Below are 22,566 nucleotides of genomic sequence, written 5' to 3' on the forward strand. Positions count from 1 at the left end.
GAAGACATCCAGATGGCCAACCAACACATGAAAAAATGCTCCACATCACTCATCATCGGGGAAATACAAATCAAAACCACAATGAGATACCACCTCACACCTGTCAGAATGGCTAACATTAACAACTCAGGCAACAACAGATGTTGGCGAGGATGCAGAGAAAGAGAATCTCTTTTGCACTGCTGGTGGGAATGCAAACTGGGGCAGCCACTCTGGAAAACAGTATGGGAGGTCCTCAAAAAATTAAAAGTAGAACTACCCTATGAGCCAACAATTGAACTACCAGGTATTTTTCCAAGGGATACAGGTATGCTGTTTCAAAGGGGCACATTCACCCTAATGTTTATAGCAGCACTATCGACAATAGCCAAAGTATGGAGAGAGCCCAAATGTCCATCGATGGATGAACGGATAAAGAGGATGTGGTATATATACACAATGGAGTATTACTTGGCAATGAAAAAGAATGAAATCTTGCCATTTGCAACTATGTGGATGGAACTAGAGGGTATTATGCTAAGCGAAATTAGTCAGAGAAAGACAAACATATGACTTCACTCATATGAGGACTTGAAGATACAAAACAGATGAACATATGGGAAGGGAAGCAAAAATAATACAAAAACAGGGAAGGGGCCAAAAACAGAAGAGACTCTTAAATACGGAGAACAAACAGGGTTACTGGAGGGGTTGTGGGAGCGGGGATGGGCTAAATGGGTAAGGGGTATTAAGGAATCTACTCCTGAAATCATTGTTGCACTATATGCTAACTTAGATATAACTTAAAAAAAAATAATAAAAAATAAAATAAAATACTGGATTCCTGGAAATTTTGACTTGAAAATAAACCACATCCACAACTTGAACAACTTGTAAGATTTTTCAATTCAAATCGCTCACATGAAGCCTAAATGTCCATTGAATAAGACATGTTTCTTAGAAAAAGAGGAGTGAACGTATTTTTGGAATGATGACAGAGAAATGCATCTTTTATAACCATCTTTGATCAGAAGTATAGTTTCATTCACAAATACATAAACAGAGTCAAAATTTACAGAAAAATTTAGTGAGCTATAAGAAAACATTTTTCAGCTGCAGTTACATGTTTGGGTTTACTTATAAAATTTATATATGGAGTTTTCTATCTTAACAGTTTCATAATTACAACCTTCATGCTAGAACATTTCACTTTTTTCTACAATGATAAAGCTAAGTAATTAGAATTAAAAATTTGGAGTCATTCCTTTGGCATTTTGTAACTTTATATAATTTGCTAAATATTCAGTGCTTGATTGTGTTTTATCAAATGAAAAAATGTAAAGCAACATCAATTAAAAATACATGCAGTTTTCTTCCTTAATTCTTAATTCCCTCTAAGTAGGCAGTTTAATACAGGAATAAACTTTTCAAGAAAACTCTGATTTCTAAAATAATATATTGAAGTAAATACGTACGTGAAACAAGACTGAGATATGACTGGATTAGACTGCTATTCATTTTCATGTATTAAACAGATGTTTTATGTATAAAAACAGGACTACAAAATACAAATATTTATGCGACAGGGGCGCCTGGGTGGCTGTCGATTGAGCATCTGACTTTGGCTCAGGTCATGATCTCACGGTTCATGAGTTCAAGCCCCACATCTGGCTCTGTGCTGACAGCTTGGAGCCTGGAGCCTGCTTCTGATTCTGTCTCTCTCTCTCTCTCTCTCTCTGCCCCTTCCCTGCTCACACTCTGTCTCTCAAAAATAAACAAATGTAAAAAAAAAATAAAAAAAATATTTATGCGACATATGAAGTACCCTCGGAAACTATGTATCTTTCACATTGGTTAATTTTTAAATTGTATTCAGCTAAGGAAGACTTCTTGGAGGAAAATATTTTGTATGAATCTCTTTATCAAAACTTGAAAATAATAAAACATTCTGAATGTAAAATAGACTTTTAAAACACTGTAATAACAATGAGTTAAAGTGAAAAATACATTAAAAAAAAAAGCTATACCACATATCCAGTGTAGAAATTGTCATTTATAAGAGAGTTTAATACAAGCATGACAACACATTTTTAGTGTGTGACAGTTAAGTATTATTACCTAACACCAGGGAATACACCTTTATTTGTTGGAAGGAGACTGTTTAATATTCTTTTGTATCTGTTTCACGAGTTTTTCCCAGGTCTAATTCATTTATATGAGTTGTTTTTATATTACTACCATTGTCATCAATTTTACTTTAATATTCATGAGTCTATTCAACTTTGTGCAATCCTCAGCTTTTATTTCTTGGGACTCCTTTCTCAGTTCTAATTTCAAAAAGGTCTTCAGCTAAAATGCATTTTGAATTATTAGCCAATCTATTATCTCTATCACTTTCAACTTGTTCATTCTTTTCTTCATTTGTATCTTCAGGATCATAAAGTTCAGGTGTAAAATAGATAGATTCATCCTCTGCTTCTGTGTCAGAAGCTCTATTTGAAGTAGAAAGTTTAGCTTCTTTACCAACTAGAGACAATTCAATGTCTGGACCCAGGGTTTCTTCATAGAACAGCTGTTTGGAATAATTTTCTTTAAGAAGAGTAGCATCAATCTTTATTGGTGAAATAACGATTTCTGACTGAGGGCATGGTTCAACTGCCCTCAATGATGTGTCTACCGTCAGAGATGAGGACTCACATTTATCAGTGAGTGGTAAGACTGTTTTGCATCCTTTTTCTGTTTCAAAAGGGGAAGCGCTAGAGGCACAGTCCTCTGGTGACCTGGATTTAGGTGCTGCAGTCAGAATTTCATCAGTAATATAATGTCCCAAAGAATTAAAGCTAGACCAATTAACTCTCTTTGTCTGTTTGTTGAAGGTTGGGCTTGTCGATCTGGAAATCACAATTCTTTCTTTCATTGTCTGGGCAGACTCTTCCAATAATATAGGATCATCTATAAATACAAAAATTTAAGAATGTTAATTTCCCGTTCCTAACTAATATAATAATTGTCACATTAAAGTAATTTCTGTTAAAAATAATGAAGTAACTGTAGGGATCATAATTGAGAGCCCACAACCAACAGTAGCAGGACTTCATCTTAGAACATAAAGCACAAAATGTGAACTCTTAAAGGAATCCTAGGTCCCCAGTGATTCTGAGCCCAAGTTATAATGCTGTCTAGTAAACTATCAAATTCCACACCAGGGACTTTAGGAGTGAATGAGAAAAGGAGGGGTAAAAAAGGAATAGAAAGAGGGCTGAGTAATGGAGGAAATATACTGTAAAAATTTGCCTTGAAAATCCACTAACCAATGATAGGGAAAAACTGATCCTAGATTAATTCCCTAAAGGAAACTGGCAACCACAAGGACTAAATTATTTGATTTAAAGTTATAAAACTGGTTAGTAATCAGACCCAACTAGAACCCAGGTTTCCTGATTACTAGTCAATGTCTTTGCATTTACTATGACATTTATTAAAAAACAACAACAAAAAAACCCACCCACCAGATACTATGAATTAAATATTTAATACTTGATATATTAAATTATCATATATTAGTTAAAATAATTAAAATGGTATCCAATGCTATAGACCACAGTTTGGCAAATTTTTTTCTACACCTGGCCAGACAGTAAATATTTCAGGCTTTGTGGATCATATTGTATCTGCTGCAACTACAGGCATACCTCCTTTTATTGCACTTTGCTTTACTGCACATTGCAGGTACTGTGTTTTTTACAAATTCAAAGTTTGTGGCAACCTTGCATCAAGCAAGTCTATAGGTAACATTTTTCCAACAGCATTTGCTTACTTCATGTCTATGTGTCACATTTTAGTTATGCTCATCTGTGACCAGTGATCTTTGATGTCACTATTGTAATTGTTTTGGGGCACTATAAACCATACCATATAAGATGGTGAACTTAATAGACAAATATGTGTGTTCTGACTGCTCCCCTCACCAGCTGTTTGCCCATCTCTTTCCCTTTCTTCAGGCATTCCTATTCCTTAAGACTCGACAATATTGAAATTAGGTCAATTAATAATCCTACAATGACCTCTAAGTGCCAAGAGTTACATGTCTCTCTTTATTTACTTTTGTCTCTTTAAGTCAAAAGCTAGAAATGATACGCTTAGTGACGAAGACATATTGAAAACCAAGATAAATCAAGGAGTAATTTTGACTTTCAACTCTTTTTAAGAAAGACATTTTTGTAAGGCAATAGCTGCCACAGATAGTGATTCCTTTGATGGATCTGGGAAAAATAAATTGAAAACCTTCTGGAAAGAATTCACCATTCTAAATGCCATTAAGAACATTCATGATTCGAGCGGCCTCTGGGAGCAGACTTTAGAAGACCCCGCCTCGGACCAGGCCTTTCTGTGCAGAAGTGGCGGCACTGAGAGCCTCTATTTTACAGAGGCTTACTCTGACACATGCTCCACTGCTGGACTTGTTGCCAGGGAAGGCAATGTTAAAGTCTTAAGAAAACTGCTCAAAAAGGGACGTAATGTTGATGTCGCTGATAACAGGGGATGGATGCAGATTTACTAAGCAGCTTATCACAACTCTGTAGAATGTTTACAGATGTTAATTCAATGCAGATTTATCTGAAAACTACATTAAGGTAAAGACGGTTCAGGGCTTCTGTGCATTACATCTTGCTGCAAGTCAAGGACATTGGAAGACCCTACACTCTTTTAGAACCTGGGGCAGATGCTAATGCCACTACTTCAGAGAAAACCACACCACTGTTTTTAGCTGTTGAAAATGGACAGATAGATACATTAAAGCTGTTGCTTCGACATGGAGCAAATGTTAATGGGTCCCCATTCTGGGTGTGGATGCAATGCTTTGCATCAGGCTACTTTTCAGGAAATGCTGAGATCATAAAATTGCTTTTTTAAGAAAGGAGCAAACAAGGAATGCCAGGATGACTTTGGAATCACACTTTTATTTGTGGCTGCTTGGCATGGCAAGCTGGAAAGCTTAAACATACTTATTTCATCGGATGCAAAAGTCAACTGTCAAACATTGGATGAAGTTACTCCCTCATTCATTGCTGCTCAGGAGGGCCACACAGAATGTGTAGAGCTTTTGCTGTTCAGTGGGCCAGATCCTGATCTTTACTGTAAGGAGGCCTATTGGCAGTTACCTATTCATGCAGTTGCATGAATGGTCCATATTGGACCATTAATGGACTTGTTAATACCACTTACCAACTGGGTTTGTGACATGGGCCAGACAAAGTGAGCCCCGTTTACTCTGCAGTGTTCGGAGGGCATGAAGAGTGCCTAGAAATGTTATTCCAGCATGACTACAGACAAGATTTCTAGATGTGCCACATCTTTGCATTTAGTTCTCCCATGTGTATGGCTTTCCAAAAGGACTGTGAGTTTTTGGAATTGTGAATATTCTTTTGAAATATGGAGCCCAACTAAATGAACTTCATTTGGCATACTGCCTAAAGTATGAGAAATTTTCAGTATTTTGCTACTTTTTGAAGAAAGGTGGTCTATTGGCATTGTGGAACCATATTTCTGAATCTATAAATCATGCAATTAAAGCATAGACAAAATATAAGGAATGGCTACCATCTCTCCTGCTTGCTGGATTTGACCCACTGAATCTACTCTGCAATTCTTGGATTGACTCAGTCAGTGATGACACCCTTATCTTCACTTTGGAGTTTACTAATTGGAGGAGGCTTCTTCCAGCTGTTGAAAAGATGCTCTCTGCTCGTGTCTCAAACTCCTCTTGGGCTCTGCAAGCAGCATATTGCCTCTGTTCTGTCCCTCACCCACCTTTGTTGTTTAGAAATTCGTTCAGTCCAGTCTCAAACCAGAACACTTATGATCCGACAGTTTTATCTGTCAGTTGCCACTTCCCAGATTTGCTCTATGCAAAGCTTCCGAGGATGAATGAAGTTCCAGAACTGGCAGTTATTTAAGATGGAGAAATCAGGGAAACTACTTAATGCAGCTCGTGTCTTACTCTGAAAACGACCAAAACAAAGAGCCATGTGGTACAAATTCTTCGTGATTTTATGGTCATAAATGATGATATTTGTTTGTGTGGTCAGTTAGGTTTTTGGGGGGGAGGCAGTAGTTTATTGCAAATGTTTACAATTGTGCTTCCTGGTAAAAAAAATAACCATAAACCTGACTTATGTTACATTAGTGCAAATTTATCACCAACACATTTTATGTTGTAAATTCATTTACCTAACCATTTTCTGCATTATTTTGTTAATGAACTATGATGCTGCTTCTAGTGCTGAAAATGGCACATTTCCACTTATGAGTCTGTTTACCTAGGGCTAGGAGCTTAGAATGGAATGCATAAAACTTTCCAGGAAATGTACACACAATGGGGTTGAATCTATTATTATTATTATTATTATTATTATTATTATTATTATTATTAATTTGAGGTTGACTCTCTCATATTTATAAGTCCATTCTCATCTCTTAATTCAGTCAGTTTTATGAAGAATTGCTATTCATTGGCTTTTCACAGGTAAACTCAGGGGAGAATTTTTTTTTAAGAATACAGAAAATGAATAATTTTTCTGTTGATCCCCCCTGCCCCCCAAGTTTCTTAATGCTCTCTTTGGCTAAAAGAAACTCCCATTTCTGCAAAGGCAAGAACAGATCTAAACTCAAACATAGGCTAAGTTGAAAAAAATTAGGTCAATATTGAAATAAATGAGCATATTACCACACTTAGAGTACTAATCAGGACACTGAGAGGGGCACTTCTGTGGCACTATCATTAAAGAAAGAAAGCTATGTATTTCTGAGTCACATAGTATCAAATAAAACATTCAAGCTCCATTCAGCCTCCAGATCCGAGGGTAGCTTTGATCCTATGAAGCAATGATTGCTACTTTTATTATTATAGTGTTTTTCCTTTTTATCAAATAGTCCTTTATCCTATGAAATTTAGACCTCAGGAATCTAGGGTAATGAGCTACGACCTCATTGGTAGTGCTCAATATGAATCTACAGTCAGAGAAGACTAAACACTGGATCAGGTGAGCTATGGTAAGATGCTGTCAGGACCAACCTTGAAAGAAAGTTTATGAAATCATTACTGTCACGACAGACAACTAGAAATTGGGCCTAGAGGAGGGAAAATCTTTTGTCCTACTGGGATTCTGTGGCTTGAAATAGATGGGAGTGTGTCAGCCAAGTCCGTCTCTGATAGGCCTTTGCTATTTGCTAAATAGCAAGGATGAAGTCAGACCAAATGATGGAAACATTGTTAAGATCCAGAGAGATGACTGAACTCGGTGCAGATTAGAGCTATAGTTGTTGCCTGTGGGTGGAGATAAGAGTTAGAATGTGGGTATACAGGTAGAAATAAGTGTAGATATGGAAAACCAGGTGGAAATTCTGATACTTAATAAATAAATTCCAAGAATGTATGTACTATGTAATAATTTTTAAATGTTGTTCTAATCTTTATTTTTCCAAACCCTAAGTCTCTGGTTTTTCACATAACTGGTTTATTATTGGGGCCAAATACACATAGAATATTTACATTTGAGGGTGAATCTTCTCATGTGTTTTTGTTCATGTTCAAATATGTAATAAAAATTAAACTATCAAAAAAATTCATGATTCATGGGAAGAAGTTAAAATATCAACATTAACAGGAATTTGAGAGGAGTTGATTCCAATCCTCATGGATGACTTTGAGGAATTCAAGACTTTAGTGGAGATGTGGTGGAAATAGCGAGAGCACTAGAATTAAAAGTAAAGCCTGAAAATGTGATTGAATTGTTGCCATCTCATAAGAAAACTTCAATGAAAGAGGAACTACTTCCTATGTATCAGCAAAGAAAGTGGTTTCTTGAGATGAAATCTACTCCTAGTCAAGATGCTGTGAAAATTGTTGAAATGACTACAAAGAATTTAAGATATTATATAAACTTAATAAAGTAGCAGCAAAGTTTGAGAGGACTGACTCCAATTTTGAAAGAAGTTCTAATTTGGGTAAAATACTATCAAAAAGCATCGTATGCTATAGAGAAGTCATTTGTAAAAGAAGAGTCAATTGATGTGGCAAACTTCATAGTGGTCTTATTTTAAAAATTGCTGCATCCACCCCAGCCTTCAGCAACCAGCACCCTGATCAGTTAGCAGCCATAGACACTGAAGCACGACCCTCCACCAGTAAAAAGACTATGGCTTGTTGAAAGCTCAGTTGATGGTTAGCATTTTTTAGCCATAAAGTTTTTTTAATTAAGGTATATACATTATTTTTAGGACATAATGTTATTACACACTTAAGAGACTATAGTATTAGTATAAAGTAAACATAACTTTTATATGCACTACAAAACCAAAAAATTCATCTGAATTGTTTTATTGTGATACTTGCTTTATTGTGGTGGTCTGGAACCAAACCTGCAACATCTCCAAGGTATGTAAGTACTCAATTGTGCTGGTCTAGTGCAAAATACACTATGACTAAACTCTGCTGTTGTGTACCACACATAACTGAATGCTCTACTGACTGAGCTAGCCAGGCAGTTCTTACATAACTGAATGGATGTGACTCTGTACCATTAAACATGATATACAAAAACAGATGGCCAAATTGGTCCATAAGCCATAGTTTGCCAATCCCTGACACAGACTATTATATTCTAATATATTTTAAAATGTTATTTTTTATTATTCAGAATAAATGACTCTCACTTCCCTAAACTAATAAATTCATGTAAGAGAAGTTATCTATACATTAGACCAATTTTTAATATAGCCTTTAGGAAAACATCTGCCATTTGTACAGTATTACCATGCTGTGATATTTATCATCTTATTAGATCTTTGCATCCCAAGCTAAGGGATAGCTATGAAGAGATTCCTTTTTTCTTGTTTTTTTTTTTTTTTTGAAAGTTTATTTAGTTATTTTGAGAGAGGGAGAGGGTGAGGGTGAGGGAGAGGGAGAGGGAGAGGGAGAGAGGGAGAGAGGGAGAGAGAGAGAGAGAGAGAGAGAGAGAGAGAGAGAGAGAGAAGGAGGGACAGAGAGGGGGAGAGAATCCCAAGCAGGCTCAGCTGACAGTGCAGAGCCAGACATGGGGCTTGATCCTGCGACCCTGAGATCATGACCTGAGCTGAAATCAAGAGTCGAATGCTTACCCAGCTCAGCCACCCTGTCCCAGAGATTCCTTTTTCTATTAAGACTCAAAAAAGTTATGTGACTTGCTCATGGTCACAAAGTTAGGTAATGACAAAGTTTTGAGTAGAAAACCAGAAAATATGCTCAGGTCTCTTGACAAAAGTTTGTTCTCATTCCAATACACCATACTATTTCATTACTTTATGATAATGCCTTCTATTACAAGCCAACATATTTAAGGAAATTAATCTATAGCAAAATATATATTATTTCACTTGATATAATGAAAGAATTCTCTATCAAATGTAAATAGGCAAAACTTTTCAAACCTTGGTCCTTTCGGGAGATGATGTCTCCTGGTAGAGATAGACTTGTGGTTATTTTAGGACAGTGTAGTTCTTGGACACACATTTTTGCTTCACCTTCCCTAGGATTTTCTGGTGGTAGATGGCTTGCTGCTTCTGATAAGTAAGTTAAGGTATTGTCCTTCAAACCGGCCACTTCAAGTGTAGACCCACTGTCCTGTATAAACTTTCTGTCCTCTTTGGATACATCAATGACTTTCTGGTGCTTTTTGGAAAATTCAGCCAAGGACTCCATTGCACTTTCAAAGGTTGAATGGTACTGAACCTGCTGCCGTATCCATTTAGAAAGTCCTAAGGAAAAAGTAAACCCAGGGAAGAAACTTTGGTTATTTAGTTTCTTAAGACATTATGTATTAAGAAAAGCCTTAGATAATTTTTCTAATGAAGTAATCTATATGAATTTAGGGTATATAGAATGATTCTCTACACTAAAAACTATAGAAAAAACTATAGAAAGTTTATGAAAGAAATTGAAAAAGACACAAAAAAATGGGAAAACATCCCATGCTAATGGATTAAGCTCTTAATTGTTCTTCTGAACAAATATTGTTAAAATATCTATACTATCCAAAGCAATCTATGCATTCAATGCAATCCTTATCAAAATAACACCAGCATTCTTCACAGAGCTAGAACAAACAATCCTAAAATTTGTATGGAGCCAGAAAAGACTGAATAGCCAAAGCCATGTTGAAAAAGAAAACCAAATCTGGAGGCATCATAATTCTGGATTAAAAAGCTATAATCATCAAGACAGTATGGTACTGGACAAAAACAGACATACAGATCGATGGAACAGAACAGAGAACCAGAAAAGGACCCACAAATGTATGGCCAACTAATCTTTGACAAAGGAGGAAAGAATATTCAATGGAAAAAAGACAGTCTCTTCAGCAAATGGTGCTCAGAAAACTGGGCAGTGACATGTGGGAGAATGAACCTGGACCACTTTTTACACCATGCTCAAAAATAAACTCAAAATGGGGGCACCTGGGTGGCTCAGTCAGCAGAGCGTCTGACTTCAGTCCAGGTCATGATCTCACAGTCTGTGAGTCTGAGCCCGTCGGGCTCTGTGCTGACAGCTCGGAGCCTGGAGCTTGTTTTGGATTCTGTGTCTCCCTCTGTCTCTGTCCCTTCCCCACTTGTGCTCTCTCTCTGTCTCAAAAATAAATAAACATTACAAAAATTTTCAAAATAAACTCAAAATAGATGAAAGACCTAAATGTAAGACAAGAAACCATTAAAATCCTAGGGGAGAAAACAGGCAACAACTTCTTTGACTTCGGCTGCAGCAATTTCTTACTAGACATGTCTCTGGAGGCAAGGGAAACACGAACTATTGGGACCTCATCAAGATAAAAAGCTTCTGCACAGCAAAGGAAACAATCAACAAAACTAAAAGGCAACCGATGGAATGGGAGAAGATATTTGCAAATAACAAATCGGATGAAGGGTTAGTATCCAAAGTCTACCTATAAAGAACATATCAAACTCAACACCCAAAAAACAAATAAGTCAGTGAAGAAATGGGCAAAATGAACAGATACTTTTCCAAAGAAGACATCCAGATGGCTAGCAGACACATAAATAGATGCTCAACATCACACATCATGAGGGAAATACAAATCAAAACCATGATGAGATACCACCTCACACCTGTCAGGATGGCGAAAATTAAAAACTCAGGAACCAACAGATGTTGGTTAGAATGTGGAGAAAGGGGAATCCTTTTTGTACTGTTGGTGAGAATGCATACTGGTGCAGCCACTCTGGAAAAAAGTATGGAGGTTCCTCCAAAAATTAAAAATAGAGCTACCTTACCACCCAGCAATTTCACTACTAGGTATTTATACAAAGGATACAAAAATGCTGATTTGAAGGAGCACATGCCCCCCCCCCCCACAATGTTTATAGCAGCACTATCAACAAGAGCCAAATTATGGAAAGAGCCCAAATGTCCATTGACTAATGATGAATGGATAGAGAAGATGTGGTATATATATACAATGGCGATCAAAAAGAATGAAATCTTGCCATGTGAAACAGGTGGATGGAATTAGAATGTATTATGCTAAGAGAAGTCAGTCAGAGAAAGACAAATACCATATGATTTCACTCGTATGTGGAATTTAAGAAAAAAAGATGAACATAGGGGAAGGGAAAGAAAAAGAAGATAAAAAGAGGGAGGCAAACCATAAGAGGTTCTTTTTTGTTGTTGTTGTTTTTTAAGTTTATGTATTTACGTTGAGAGAGAGAGAGAGAGAGAGAGCGAGCAGGAGAGGGGCAGAGAGAGGAGACAGAACCCCAAGCAGGCTCCACACTGTCAGTGCAGAGCCTATGTGGGGTTTGAACCCATGACCCATGAGATCATGACCTGAGCCGAAATCAAGAGTTGAATGCTTAACCTACTGAGCCACCCACGCACCCCTAAGAGACTCTAAATACAGAGAACTAAGGGTTGCTGGAGGAGAGGTGGGTAGGGGGCTGGGCTAAATGGGTGATGGGTACTAAGGACAGCACTTGTTGGCATGAGCACTGGGTGTTACATGTAAGTGAAGAATCACTTAATTCTACTTCTGAACCCATTATTACACTATATGTTAACTAACTTGGATTTAAGCAGGAAAAAAAAAAAAAAGATTCTCAATATTTTTCCTGCCTAAAAATCTTCACATGTACACTATGCTTAGTATTGCTCATGTATCAGTACCATTTTTCTTTACATGCAGTGATTGTCAACTGAAGGGAGGGAAGAGGGAGTGGGAGTAGAGTGGAATGGGAGAAATGTATTATTTGTCAGTTTAGAATAACTGGGGAAATAAGGCAAATTTAATTTCATCATAATTCCCCACAAATATTGCCTACGCTTTAATTTTAGAGAAACTAGAAGTTGTAAACAACATGATCTTCCATTCCAACTTTCTAACTTTGACTCCCTTCACAAAAAATAAATGCAAGATTCCAGTCTCATAGGTTTTTTTGTTCCTCTTCTCCCCCAATTCCAAATGTGTCTTAAACTATCCTGGAAATGAAAGGAATAACAATGTTACCATGGACAAATCATGTCCTATTTGAATATTTATGATATATTTTTTAATATATAAACAATTAAGTTGTAAGGGACATGATTTGACCTATGACATGTGAAACTGTAAAACCTTGAACCATATTAAAAGTATACGTGTTTTGTAGTATGACTTATTTCAGAATGGAATTCAAAATCAGATATTCACTTTTAGAAAATAAATATTCTCTGCTGGTGTTACTATCATCATCTTCTGGAGTAATTTAAAAAGTCACTATGGTATTTTAAGTTAAAAGAAAAATAAGGCAGGGCTTCAAACAACTTGAACTCCTATACAATCATTTACATACATTCCTTTAGTTTTTGTTTTTATGGGAGTTTTTCTATATTTAATGCAAAATGAATTGAGTTCTGTAGTTAATGCAAATTCACTTCAAATAAAAATTAGCCATCAAAAGGAATTTGTACATTGTTGCGCTAGTATTATCTAGATAGGAAGATTTCACACTTTTATGAGTCTCAGAGAAAATAAATAAAAACCATACAGAAATAATGTAAAATTCTTAATTTAAAAAATCTGTTGGCAGTGCCTAGCTGGCTCAGTAGGCGGAACATGTGATTCTTGATCTTGGTGTTGTAAGTTCGAGCCTCACATTGGGTATAGTGACCTACTTAAAAAATAAAATCTTTAGGGGCACCTGGGTGGCTCAGTTGTCAAGAGCTAGGCTCAGGTTGTTGTCTCATGGTTCTTGAGTGTGAGCCCTACATTGGGCTCTCTGCTATCAGTGCAGAACCTGCTCGGATCCTGTCTCCTTCTCTCTGTCCTCCTACTAGTGTGTGCTCTGTCTCTCTCTCAAATCAAATCAAATCAAATCAAATCAAATCAAATCAAATCAAATCAAATCTTTAGGGGCATGTAGGTGGCTCAGTCAGTTAAGCATCTGACTCTTGATTTTGATTTTGGCTCAGGTCATGATCTCACTGTCGTGAGATCAAACCCTGCACTGGGCTCTGTGCTGAGCATGGGGCCAGCTTGAGATTCTCTGTCTCACCCTCTGCCCCTCTTCCCCACTTACGCCCTCTCTCTAAAATAAAATTAAAAAAAATTTTTTAAGATATATAATTTATTTTCAAGTTAGCTCGGAATGCTACTCGGCAAGGACAAAGAATGAAATCTTGCCATTTGCAACAACGTGGATGGAACTGGAGGGTATTATGCTAAGTGAAATAAGTCAGTCAGAGAAAGACAGATATCGTATGTTTTCACTCATATGAGGAATTTGAGAAACTTAACAGAAGTTAAGTTTCCATCTCTTTCCATGCAGGAAGAGAAGAAAAAAAAAAAAGTTACAAACTGAGAGGGAGTCAAACCACGAAAAACATTTTTTTAAATAAATAAATCTTTTAAAAATTCAACAAGTCTGAACTATAAGGTAAGAAGTACTAGATGTTCAAATAAGAAAAACTTTTCAGATTTTGCATTTTTTAACTGAAGTTAAGAAAAACATTTGACAAGAAGACCATTTAATTTTTTAACTTTTTAAAGATTTTATTTTTAAATAATCTCTACATCCAATGTGGAGCTTGAACTTATAACCCCAAGATCAACCCTGAACCAGCCAGGTGCCCATAGAAGAATATTTTAAAGAAGGATTTCCCTTAAAGTTCTTTATTTTGTTTGGTTGGGAAAAATAATTATACTGATTAAACATCAAAGTTTTCTAAAACTGAAAAATTTTAGTATTATACTCGCCTCTTTGACGTGTGGAACTTTTTGTAATCAAAGAAAGCCTTTTCAGTGCAAAATGTCAGTTTGCTTTTGAAAACTCAAAGAATCTGAGCTCCACCTGCTGACTAAACATAAGCACTTAATATTTTGCTTTTAGTTATGTCTGGCCCTAAGTGCAATGGGTTGCTTTACATGGAAAGAGCAGAAAAGAATAATAAAGCAGCACTTGCTGCTTTAATCCAGGTGTATACATTTTAATGCCAAACCAAATACTAGGCTCTGAAATAGAAAAAGTAGAGTCCATACCCATAGGTAGTTTATCTGAAACAAATTTAAAATTTTGCATCTCTTTTTATCATTGTCGTATGAACTTTTTAGCTTTGAAGATAATAAAGATGCAAGTATTTCCAAACTAAATACTATAGGCACATAATATTTGTTCATCTGAGTGGGGAAAAATGGCCATTCACTATATCTTGAGGCCTACAGTGGAGCTTTTTTCCTTTTAGAAAATACTAGCTCTAACATGAACTCTGTAACAGCTGAAGCATTTCTAAACAAACAAAAAGCAATCAACAATCTTCAATATAATCAAGAATGAAAGAATGAAGAATCCTAAGCAGCCAAAGGAGATGTGCTTACATGTAAAAACTTATTTTTTGGAAAATTCATTTGTGAATAGCCTTTTCCCTGATAATGACAAATAAATAATTACTGTTACTGAATTAAATCCAACATTCTACAAAATTGAAGGATACTAACTGATTAATACTATGTTAGTTAGTAACTAGATTCTCCTCTATAAAGATTTTTTTGTAAACACACAAGCATTAAAAGGCTAGAATTCCTGTCAATATGAATTTTTCCATATTTGATCTATTAAAAATCTGTCCCTCTCCAATTTTTAAAAAATTTATTCAATTATTTTGGGGCACCTGGGTGGCTCAGTGGGTTAGGTGTCTGACTTCAGCTCAGGTCATGATCTCACGGCTCATGAGATCTAGCCCTGCGTCAGGCTCTGTGCTGACAGCTCAGAGGCTGGAGCCTGCTTCCGATTCTGTGTCTCCCTCTCTCTCTGACCCTTTCCCGCTTGCACACTGTCTCTCTCCTAAAAATAAACATTAAAAAATTAAAAAAAAATTATTTATTCAATTTTTAATTCAAACGCTTTGGGATGCAGTGAAGGCAGTCCTGAGAGGAAAATACATTGCAATCCAGGCCTATCTCAAGAAACAAGAAAAATCCCAAATACAAAATCTAACAGCACACCTAAAGGAAACAGAAGCAGAACAGCAAAGACACCCCAAACCCAGCAGAAGAGAAATAATAAAGATCATAACAGAAATAAACAATATAGAATCTAAAAAAACAGCAGAGCAGGTCAATGAAACCAAGAGTTGATTTTCTGAAAAAATAAACAAAACTGATAAACCTCTAGCAGGCTTCTCAATAAGAAAAGGGAGAGGAACCAAATAGCTAAAATCATGAATGAAAATGGAATTATTACAACCAATCCCTCAGAAATACAAGCAATTATCAGGGAATACTATGAAAACTTATATGCCAACAAACTGGACAACCTGGAAGAAATGGACAAATTCCTAACCACACACACACTTCCAAAACTCAAACAGGAAGAAATAGAAACTTTGAACAGACCCATAACCAGCAAGAAATTGAATCAGTTAACAAAAATCTCCCAACAAGTAAGAGTCCAGGACCAGATGGCTTCCCTGGAGAATTCTACCAGACATTTAAAGCAGAGATAATACCTATCCTTCTCAAGCTGTTCCAAAAAATAGAAAGGGAAGGAAAACTTCCAGACTCATTCTATGAAGCCAGCATTGTTTTGACTCCCAAACCAGACAGAGACCCAGCAAAAAAAGAGAACTACAGGCCAACATCCCTGATGAATATGGATGCAAAAATTCTCAACAAGATACCAGCAAATCGAATTCAACACCATGTAAAAAGAATTATTCACCGATCAAGTGGGATTCATTCCTGGGCTGCAGGGCTGGTTCAACATTGGCAATTCAATCAATGTGATACATCACATTAATAAAAGAAACGGTAAGAACCATATGATCCTGTCAATCGATGCAGAAAAAGCATTTGACAAAATTCAGCATCCTTTCTTAATAAAAACCCTCGAGAAAGTCAGGATAGAAGGAAAATACTTAAACATCATAAAAACCATTTATGAAGAGACCACAGCTAATATCATCCTCAATGGGGAAAACTGAGAGCTTTCCCCAAGATCAGGAACATGACAGGGATGTCCACTCTCACCGCTGTTGTTCACATAGTGTTGGAAGTGCTAGCATTAGCAATCAGACAACAAAAGGAAATCAAAGGCATCAAAATTGGCAAAGATGAAGTGAAGCTTTCACTTTTTGCAGATGACATGATATTATACATGGAAAACCCGAGAGACTCCACCAAAAGTCTGCTAGAACTAATACATGAATTCAGCAAAGTCACAGGATACAAAGAAATGTACAGAAATCAGTTGCATTCTTATACATCAATAATGAAGGAACAGAAAGACAAATAAAGAAACTGATCCCATTCACAATTGCACCAAGAATCATAAAATAACTAGGAATAAACCTAACCAAAGATGTGAAAGATCTATATGCTGAAAACTATAGAAAGCTTATGAAGGAAACTGAAGAAGATACAAAGAAATGGAAACACATTCCATGCTCATGGATTGGAAGAATAAACATTGTTAAAATGTCAATACTACCCAAAGCAATCTCCACATTCAATGCAATCCCAGTTAAAATTGCACCAGCATTCTTCTTGAAGCTAGAACAAGCAATCCTAAAATTTGTATGGAACCACAAAAGACCCCGAATAGTCAAAGTAATACTGAAGAAGACCAAAGCGGGAGGCATCACAATCCCAGACTTTAGCCTCTACTACAAAGCTGTCATCATCAAGACAGCATGGTATTGGCACAAAAACAGACACATAGACCAATGGAATATAATAGAGACTCCAGAACTGGACCCACAAAAGTATGGACAACTAATCTTTGACAAAGCAGGAAAGAATTTCCAATGAAAAAAAAAAGACAGTCTCTTTAACAAATGGTGCTGGGAAGACTGGACAGCAACATGCAGAAGAATGAAACTAGACTACTTTTTTACACCATTCACAAAAATAAACTCAAAATGGATGAAGGACCTGAATGTGAGAAAGGAAACCATCAAAACCCTAGAGGAAAGGGTCACCCAGGTGGCTCAGTCGGTTGAGCATCCAACTTCGGCTCAGGTCATAATCTCACAGTTTGTGGGTTCAAGCCCCACATCAGGCTCTGTGCTGACAGCTTGCTCAGAGCCTGCAACCTGCTTCAGATTCTGTGTCTCCCTCTCCCTCTCTCTCTCTGCCGCCCCCAGTCATGCTCTGTCTCTGAAAAATAAATAAATGTTAAAAAAAAAAATTTAAAAAAAACCCTAGAGGAGAAAGCAGGAAAAAACCTCTCTGACCTCAGCTGCAGCAATTTCTTACTTGACACATCTCCAAAGACAAGGGAATTAAAAGCAAAAATGAACTATTGGGACCTCATCAAGATAAAAAGCTTCTGCACTGTGAAGGAAACAATCAACAAAACTAAAAGGCAACCAACGGAATGGGAAAAGATATTTGCAAATGACATATCGGACAAAGGGTTAGTATCCAAAATCTATAAAGAACTCACCAAACTCCACACCCGAAATACAAATAACCCAGTGAAGAAATGGGCAGAAGACATGAATAGACACTTCTCTAAAGAAGACATCCAGATGGCCAACAGGCACATGAAAAGACGCTCAACATCACTCCTCATCAGGGAAATACAAATCAAAACCATACTGAGATATCACCTCATGCCAGTCAGAGTGGCTAAAACAAACAAATCAGGAGACTATAGATGCTGGAGAGGATGTGGAGAAACGGGAACCCTCTTGCACTGTTGGTGGGAATGCAAACTGGTGCAGTCGCTCTGGAAAAGTGTGGAGGTTCCTCAAAAAATTAAAAATAGATCTACCCTATGACTCAGCAATAGCACTGTTAGGAATTTACCCAAGAGATACAGGAGTGCTGATGCATAGGGGCGCTTGTACCCCAATGTTTACAGCAGCACTTTCAACAATAGCCAAATTGTGGAAAGAGCCTAAATGTCTATCAACTGATGAGTGGATAAAGAAGTTGTGGTTTATATACATAATGGAATACTACGTGGCAATGAGAAAGAATGAAATATGGCCTTTTGTAGCAACGTGGATGGAACTGGAGAGTGTGATACTAAGTGAAATAAGTCATACAGAGAAAGACAGATACCATATGTTTTCACTCTTATGTGGATCCTGAGAAACTTAACAGAAGACCATGGGGGAGGGGAAGAAAAAAAAAAATTAGAGAGGGAGGAAGCCAAGCCATAAGAGACTCTTGAAAACTGAGAATAAACTGAGGGTTGATGGGGGGAAGGGAAAAGTGGGTGATGGGCATTGAGGAGGGCACCTGTTGGGATGAGCACTGGGTGTTGTATGGAAACCAATTTGACAATAAATTTCATATTTAAAAAATAGTAAAAAAATAAAAAATCTTTTAATAAAAAGATAATCTATTCGATTATTTTGAGATACAGAAAGAGAGAGAGTGTGCAAGTGGGAAGGGTTCAGAGAAACAGAGGGTGAAAGAATTCCAATCCCAGTGCAGAGCCCGATGCAGGCTTGGACTCAAGTACCGCAAGATCATGACTGGAGCCAAAGTTGGATGCTTAACCAACTGAGACACCCAGGTGCCCCTGTCCAAATTTTTTCTTTAAAACCACCAGTTATTAGGGGCGCCTGGGTGGTTCAGTTGGTTGAGTGTCTGACTTCGTTTCAGGTCATGATCTCATAAGTTCGTGAGTTCGAGCCCTGCATTGGGCTCTATACTGACAGCTCGGAGCCTGGAGCCTGCTTCAGATTCTGTGTCTCAGTCTCTCTCTCTCTGCCCCTCCCTGGCTCGTGTGCTCTCTCTCTTTCTCAAAAATAAATAAACATTAAAAAAGAACAACAAGCAGTAGTTACTAAATACCAATGACTGTTATTAACTCTTACTCTAAACCCAGCTGAGAATCTTACCAGATATATACTGTGCAGGGTTACTACTAAAGCGATCATCCACAAGAATAAGAGCTCCCCAATCATTTTTGTGTCGAATACACCTATAAAAAAAATAGGGAGAAAAATCAAACAGAAATAACTTTGAAAATAAAAGCCAGACTTCTTGTGAGATAGAAGATTGAGAAAAATCAGTGATGTCAGTAGTATATTCCTCTAAGCCTTATCATAAGCAAGATTATAGAAACAACTCAATACAATGTACTAAAGTAGGTATATTAAAAATCTCCTAATTTTGTCAACTCTTGATAACTTACATCAAAAAATGTTTATATGCATTCTATTTTGAAAGCCAAAAATTTATAGAAAATATTTACAAACCCTTACTTAGCTAAACAAATTATTTTTTTTTTACCTTCAATGTCATTTTAGTTGTAGAATTTATGTAGATAAACTTTGTTCTAGTTTAATGAGTTTTTATCATGAATGAATGTTTAATTTGTAAAACAAACAACAAACTTGGGAAGAACCAATTGATTTGATCATGTAGTTTTTCTCCTTTAAACTGTTAACATGGTAGATCACACAGGCAAAATTTCAAATACAGACCCAGACTTTCATTCCTAAGATAACCACATGTTGTTATGGTGTATATTCTTTTTACAGATTGTTGAATTTGGTTTGCTAAAATATTTTTTAATTTTAAAAATTATTTAAAAAATTTTGAAGTGTGTAATTCAGTGACTTTTAGTACATTTACAAAGTTGTGCAACCTACACCACTATCTATCACACAACATTTTTATCTCACCCAAAAGAAACCCAGTGTCAATCAGTCACTCTCTTTATCCAATTATTCCCCCTATTCCCTGGAAACCACTAACATACTTTCTATCTCTATAATTTGCCTATTTTGAAATTTTCATATAACCGGAATCATGCAACATACAACATGATTCTTTCAGTTAACATGATGTTTTTTCAAGGCTACTTGTTATCACATGTATCCGTACTTTATTCCTCTTTTTAGCTGAATAACATTCCATTGCATTTATCCATTCATAAGTAAATGTGCATCTGGGTTGTTTTCACCTTTTGACTATTATGAATAATGCTGCTATGAACATTTGGGTACAAGTTTTCATATGAATCCAACCAGAAGTGGAATTGCTGGGCTGTACAGTAATTCAATGTTAACTTTTTGAGGAACACTTTTGTCTGAAGCAGTTGCACAATTTTACATTCCTGCCAGCATTGTGTGAGATTTCCAATTTCTCCATATCCTCACCAGCACTTGTTATTATCCATCTTCTTCATTAAATGTACTCTAGGAAGTGTGAAGTGGCATTTCACTGTGGTTTTGATTTGCATTTCCCTAGTAACTAGTGATGTTGAACATATTTTCATGTGCATACTGGCTGCTTGTGTATCTCTTTTGGAGAAATGTCTACTAAAAGTATTGGTCCATTTTTAAATCGCATTATTTGTCTTTTCATTGTTGAATTATAAGAGTTCTTTATATATTCTGGATACTACACCCTTAGACATATGATTTGCAAACATTTTCTCACATGTGTGCGTTCTATTTTTTAGCATTGTTCTTTGAAGAACAAAAGTTTTAACAAAGTTAAACAAAAGTTTGACAAAGCCCAATTTATCTAATTTTTAAAGTTGTTTGTGCTGTTGATGTCATATTTAAGAAACCATTGACTACCAGGGTGCTTGGATGACTCAGGCGGTTAAGTGTCCAACTTCGGCTCAGGTCATGATCTCGAGGTTCTTGAGTTTGAGCCCCACACTGGGATCTGTGCTGACAGCTCAGAGCCTGGAGCCTGCTTCAGATTCCATGTCTCCTTCTCTCTCTGCCCCTCCCCCACTCATACTCTTTCTCAAAAATAAAATAAACATTAAAAAAAAAAAAAGAAAGAAAGAAAGAAATCATTTCCTAGGGGCAACTGGGTGGCTTAGTAGGTTGAGCGTCTGACTCTCGGTTTCGACTCAGGTCATGATCTCTCAGTTAGTGAGCCCTGTATTGGGCTCTGCTCTGATAGCACAGAGCCTGCTTGGGATTCTCTCTCCCTCTCTCTTTGCCCTTCCCCTGCTCATGCTCTCTCCCTCTCAAAATAGTCATTTAAAAAAAAAAAAAAAAGCAAGAAACCATTGCCTAATCCAAGGAGTCTAAGAAGACTTACACCTTGTTAGTCTTTCACCCATCTTGAGTTACCTTTTGTATATGGTGTGGGGGTAGAGGACTAGTTTCATTCTTTTATATGGATATGCAGTTATCCTAGCACCATCTGTTAAAGACTATTTTTTCCCCCATTGGATTGTCTTAGCACTTTTTAGGAGGGCATGGTGGCTTAAACAACAGGGATTTATTTCTCACAGTTCTTGAGGCTAGGAAGAACAGATAGAGGTGCAAACTGATTTAGTTCCCTGGTGAAGGCTCTTCTCTTGGCTTACAGATGTCAGCCATCTTACTGTGTCCTCACATGGGTGGGGGTGGAAGGAGGGAGAAGTAAAGGAGAGAAAGAATCAAGTCCTCTGATGTCTGTTCTTATAAGGGCGCTAATCCCATCATGAGGGCCCTGCTCACAGGACCTCATCTAAACCTAATTACATTCCATAGGCCTCATCTCCAAATAGCATTATGTAGGGGATAAGGGCTTCAACATATGAATTTGAAGGAGGCACAATTCAGTCCATGGAGGTAAGAAAATCATATGATATATGAAAAGATGCTAAGTGCTAGGGAAGAAAAACAAAAAGGGAAACAGAAGAGGGAATATTGGCAGAGGGTGCTAAATTTTAAATAGGGTGATTTTTGAGCACCTGAGAAAACATTACTTGAACAAAGATTCTTCACAGGTCAGGGAATGACCTGTGTGTATATCTGGAAGGGAAGTGTCTAGCAGAGAGAAATGCAAGGGCAAAGTCTCTGCAGCAAGAGCTTACCTGACATGGTCAGGAAACAGCATGGAGCACAGTATACCTTCTATGATGTACCCTCTTCTCTCCCTTTAGGTGTAGGGTCTTTCTGGGGTATATAGGATGATTTGGTAGTTATCTAGCTGTGTTCATGGGACATGAGGAGCCTAGGGTCCTCCTACTCCACCACCATCTTCCTCTCCCTCTGTCTTGGCACTAATAAGCTCACTGTAAACATGGAGGTTAGTTTCTGGACTTTCAATTCTACCCCCTGTCCTACATGTCTATATTATCCCAGTACAA

The 22,566-nt window shown here is 37.0% G+C and overlaps 1 protein-coding gene and 1 pseudogene across 1 annotated transcript in view; one reads left to right on the forward strand and one right to left on the reverse strand.

Annotated features, from left to right (window-relative positions):
- Positions 1-866: 866 nt before the first annotated feature.
- The window catches only part of BRIP1 (BRCA1 interacting DNA helicase 1), a 214,480-nt gene continuing 192,780 nt past the window's right edge, over positions 867-22,566 (reverse strand). The window contains 5 exon segments of the mRNA XM_086686787.1: positions 867-2,235; positions 2,238-2,290; positions 2,292-2,931; positions 9,448-9,774; positions 19,358-19,440. Of these exon segments, the coding sequence (XP_086542913.1) occupies positions 2,141-2,235; positions 2,238-2,290; positions 2,292-2,931; positions 9,448-9,774; positions 19,358-19,440 (1,198 nt within the window). The 3' untranslated portion in view covers positions 867-2,140.
- Positions 3,201-5,936, forward strand: LOC147574226 (ankyrin repeat and SOCS box protein 3 pseudogene; annotated as a pseudogene).

This window comes from Puma concolor, chromosome E1, assembly GCF_028749965.1.
Source record: "Puma concolor isolate L17-30 chromosome E1, mPumCon1.1.hap2, whole genome shotgun sequence".
Classification (NCBI taxonomy): Eukaryota; Metazoa; Chordata; class Mammalia; order Carnivora; family Felidae; genus Puma; species Puma concolor.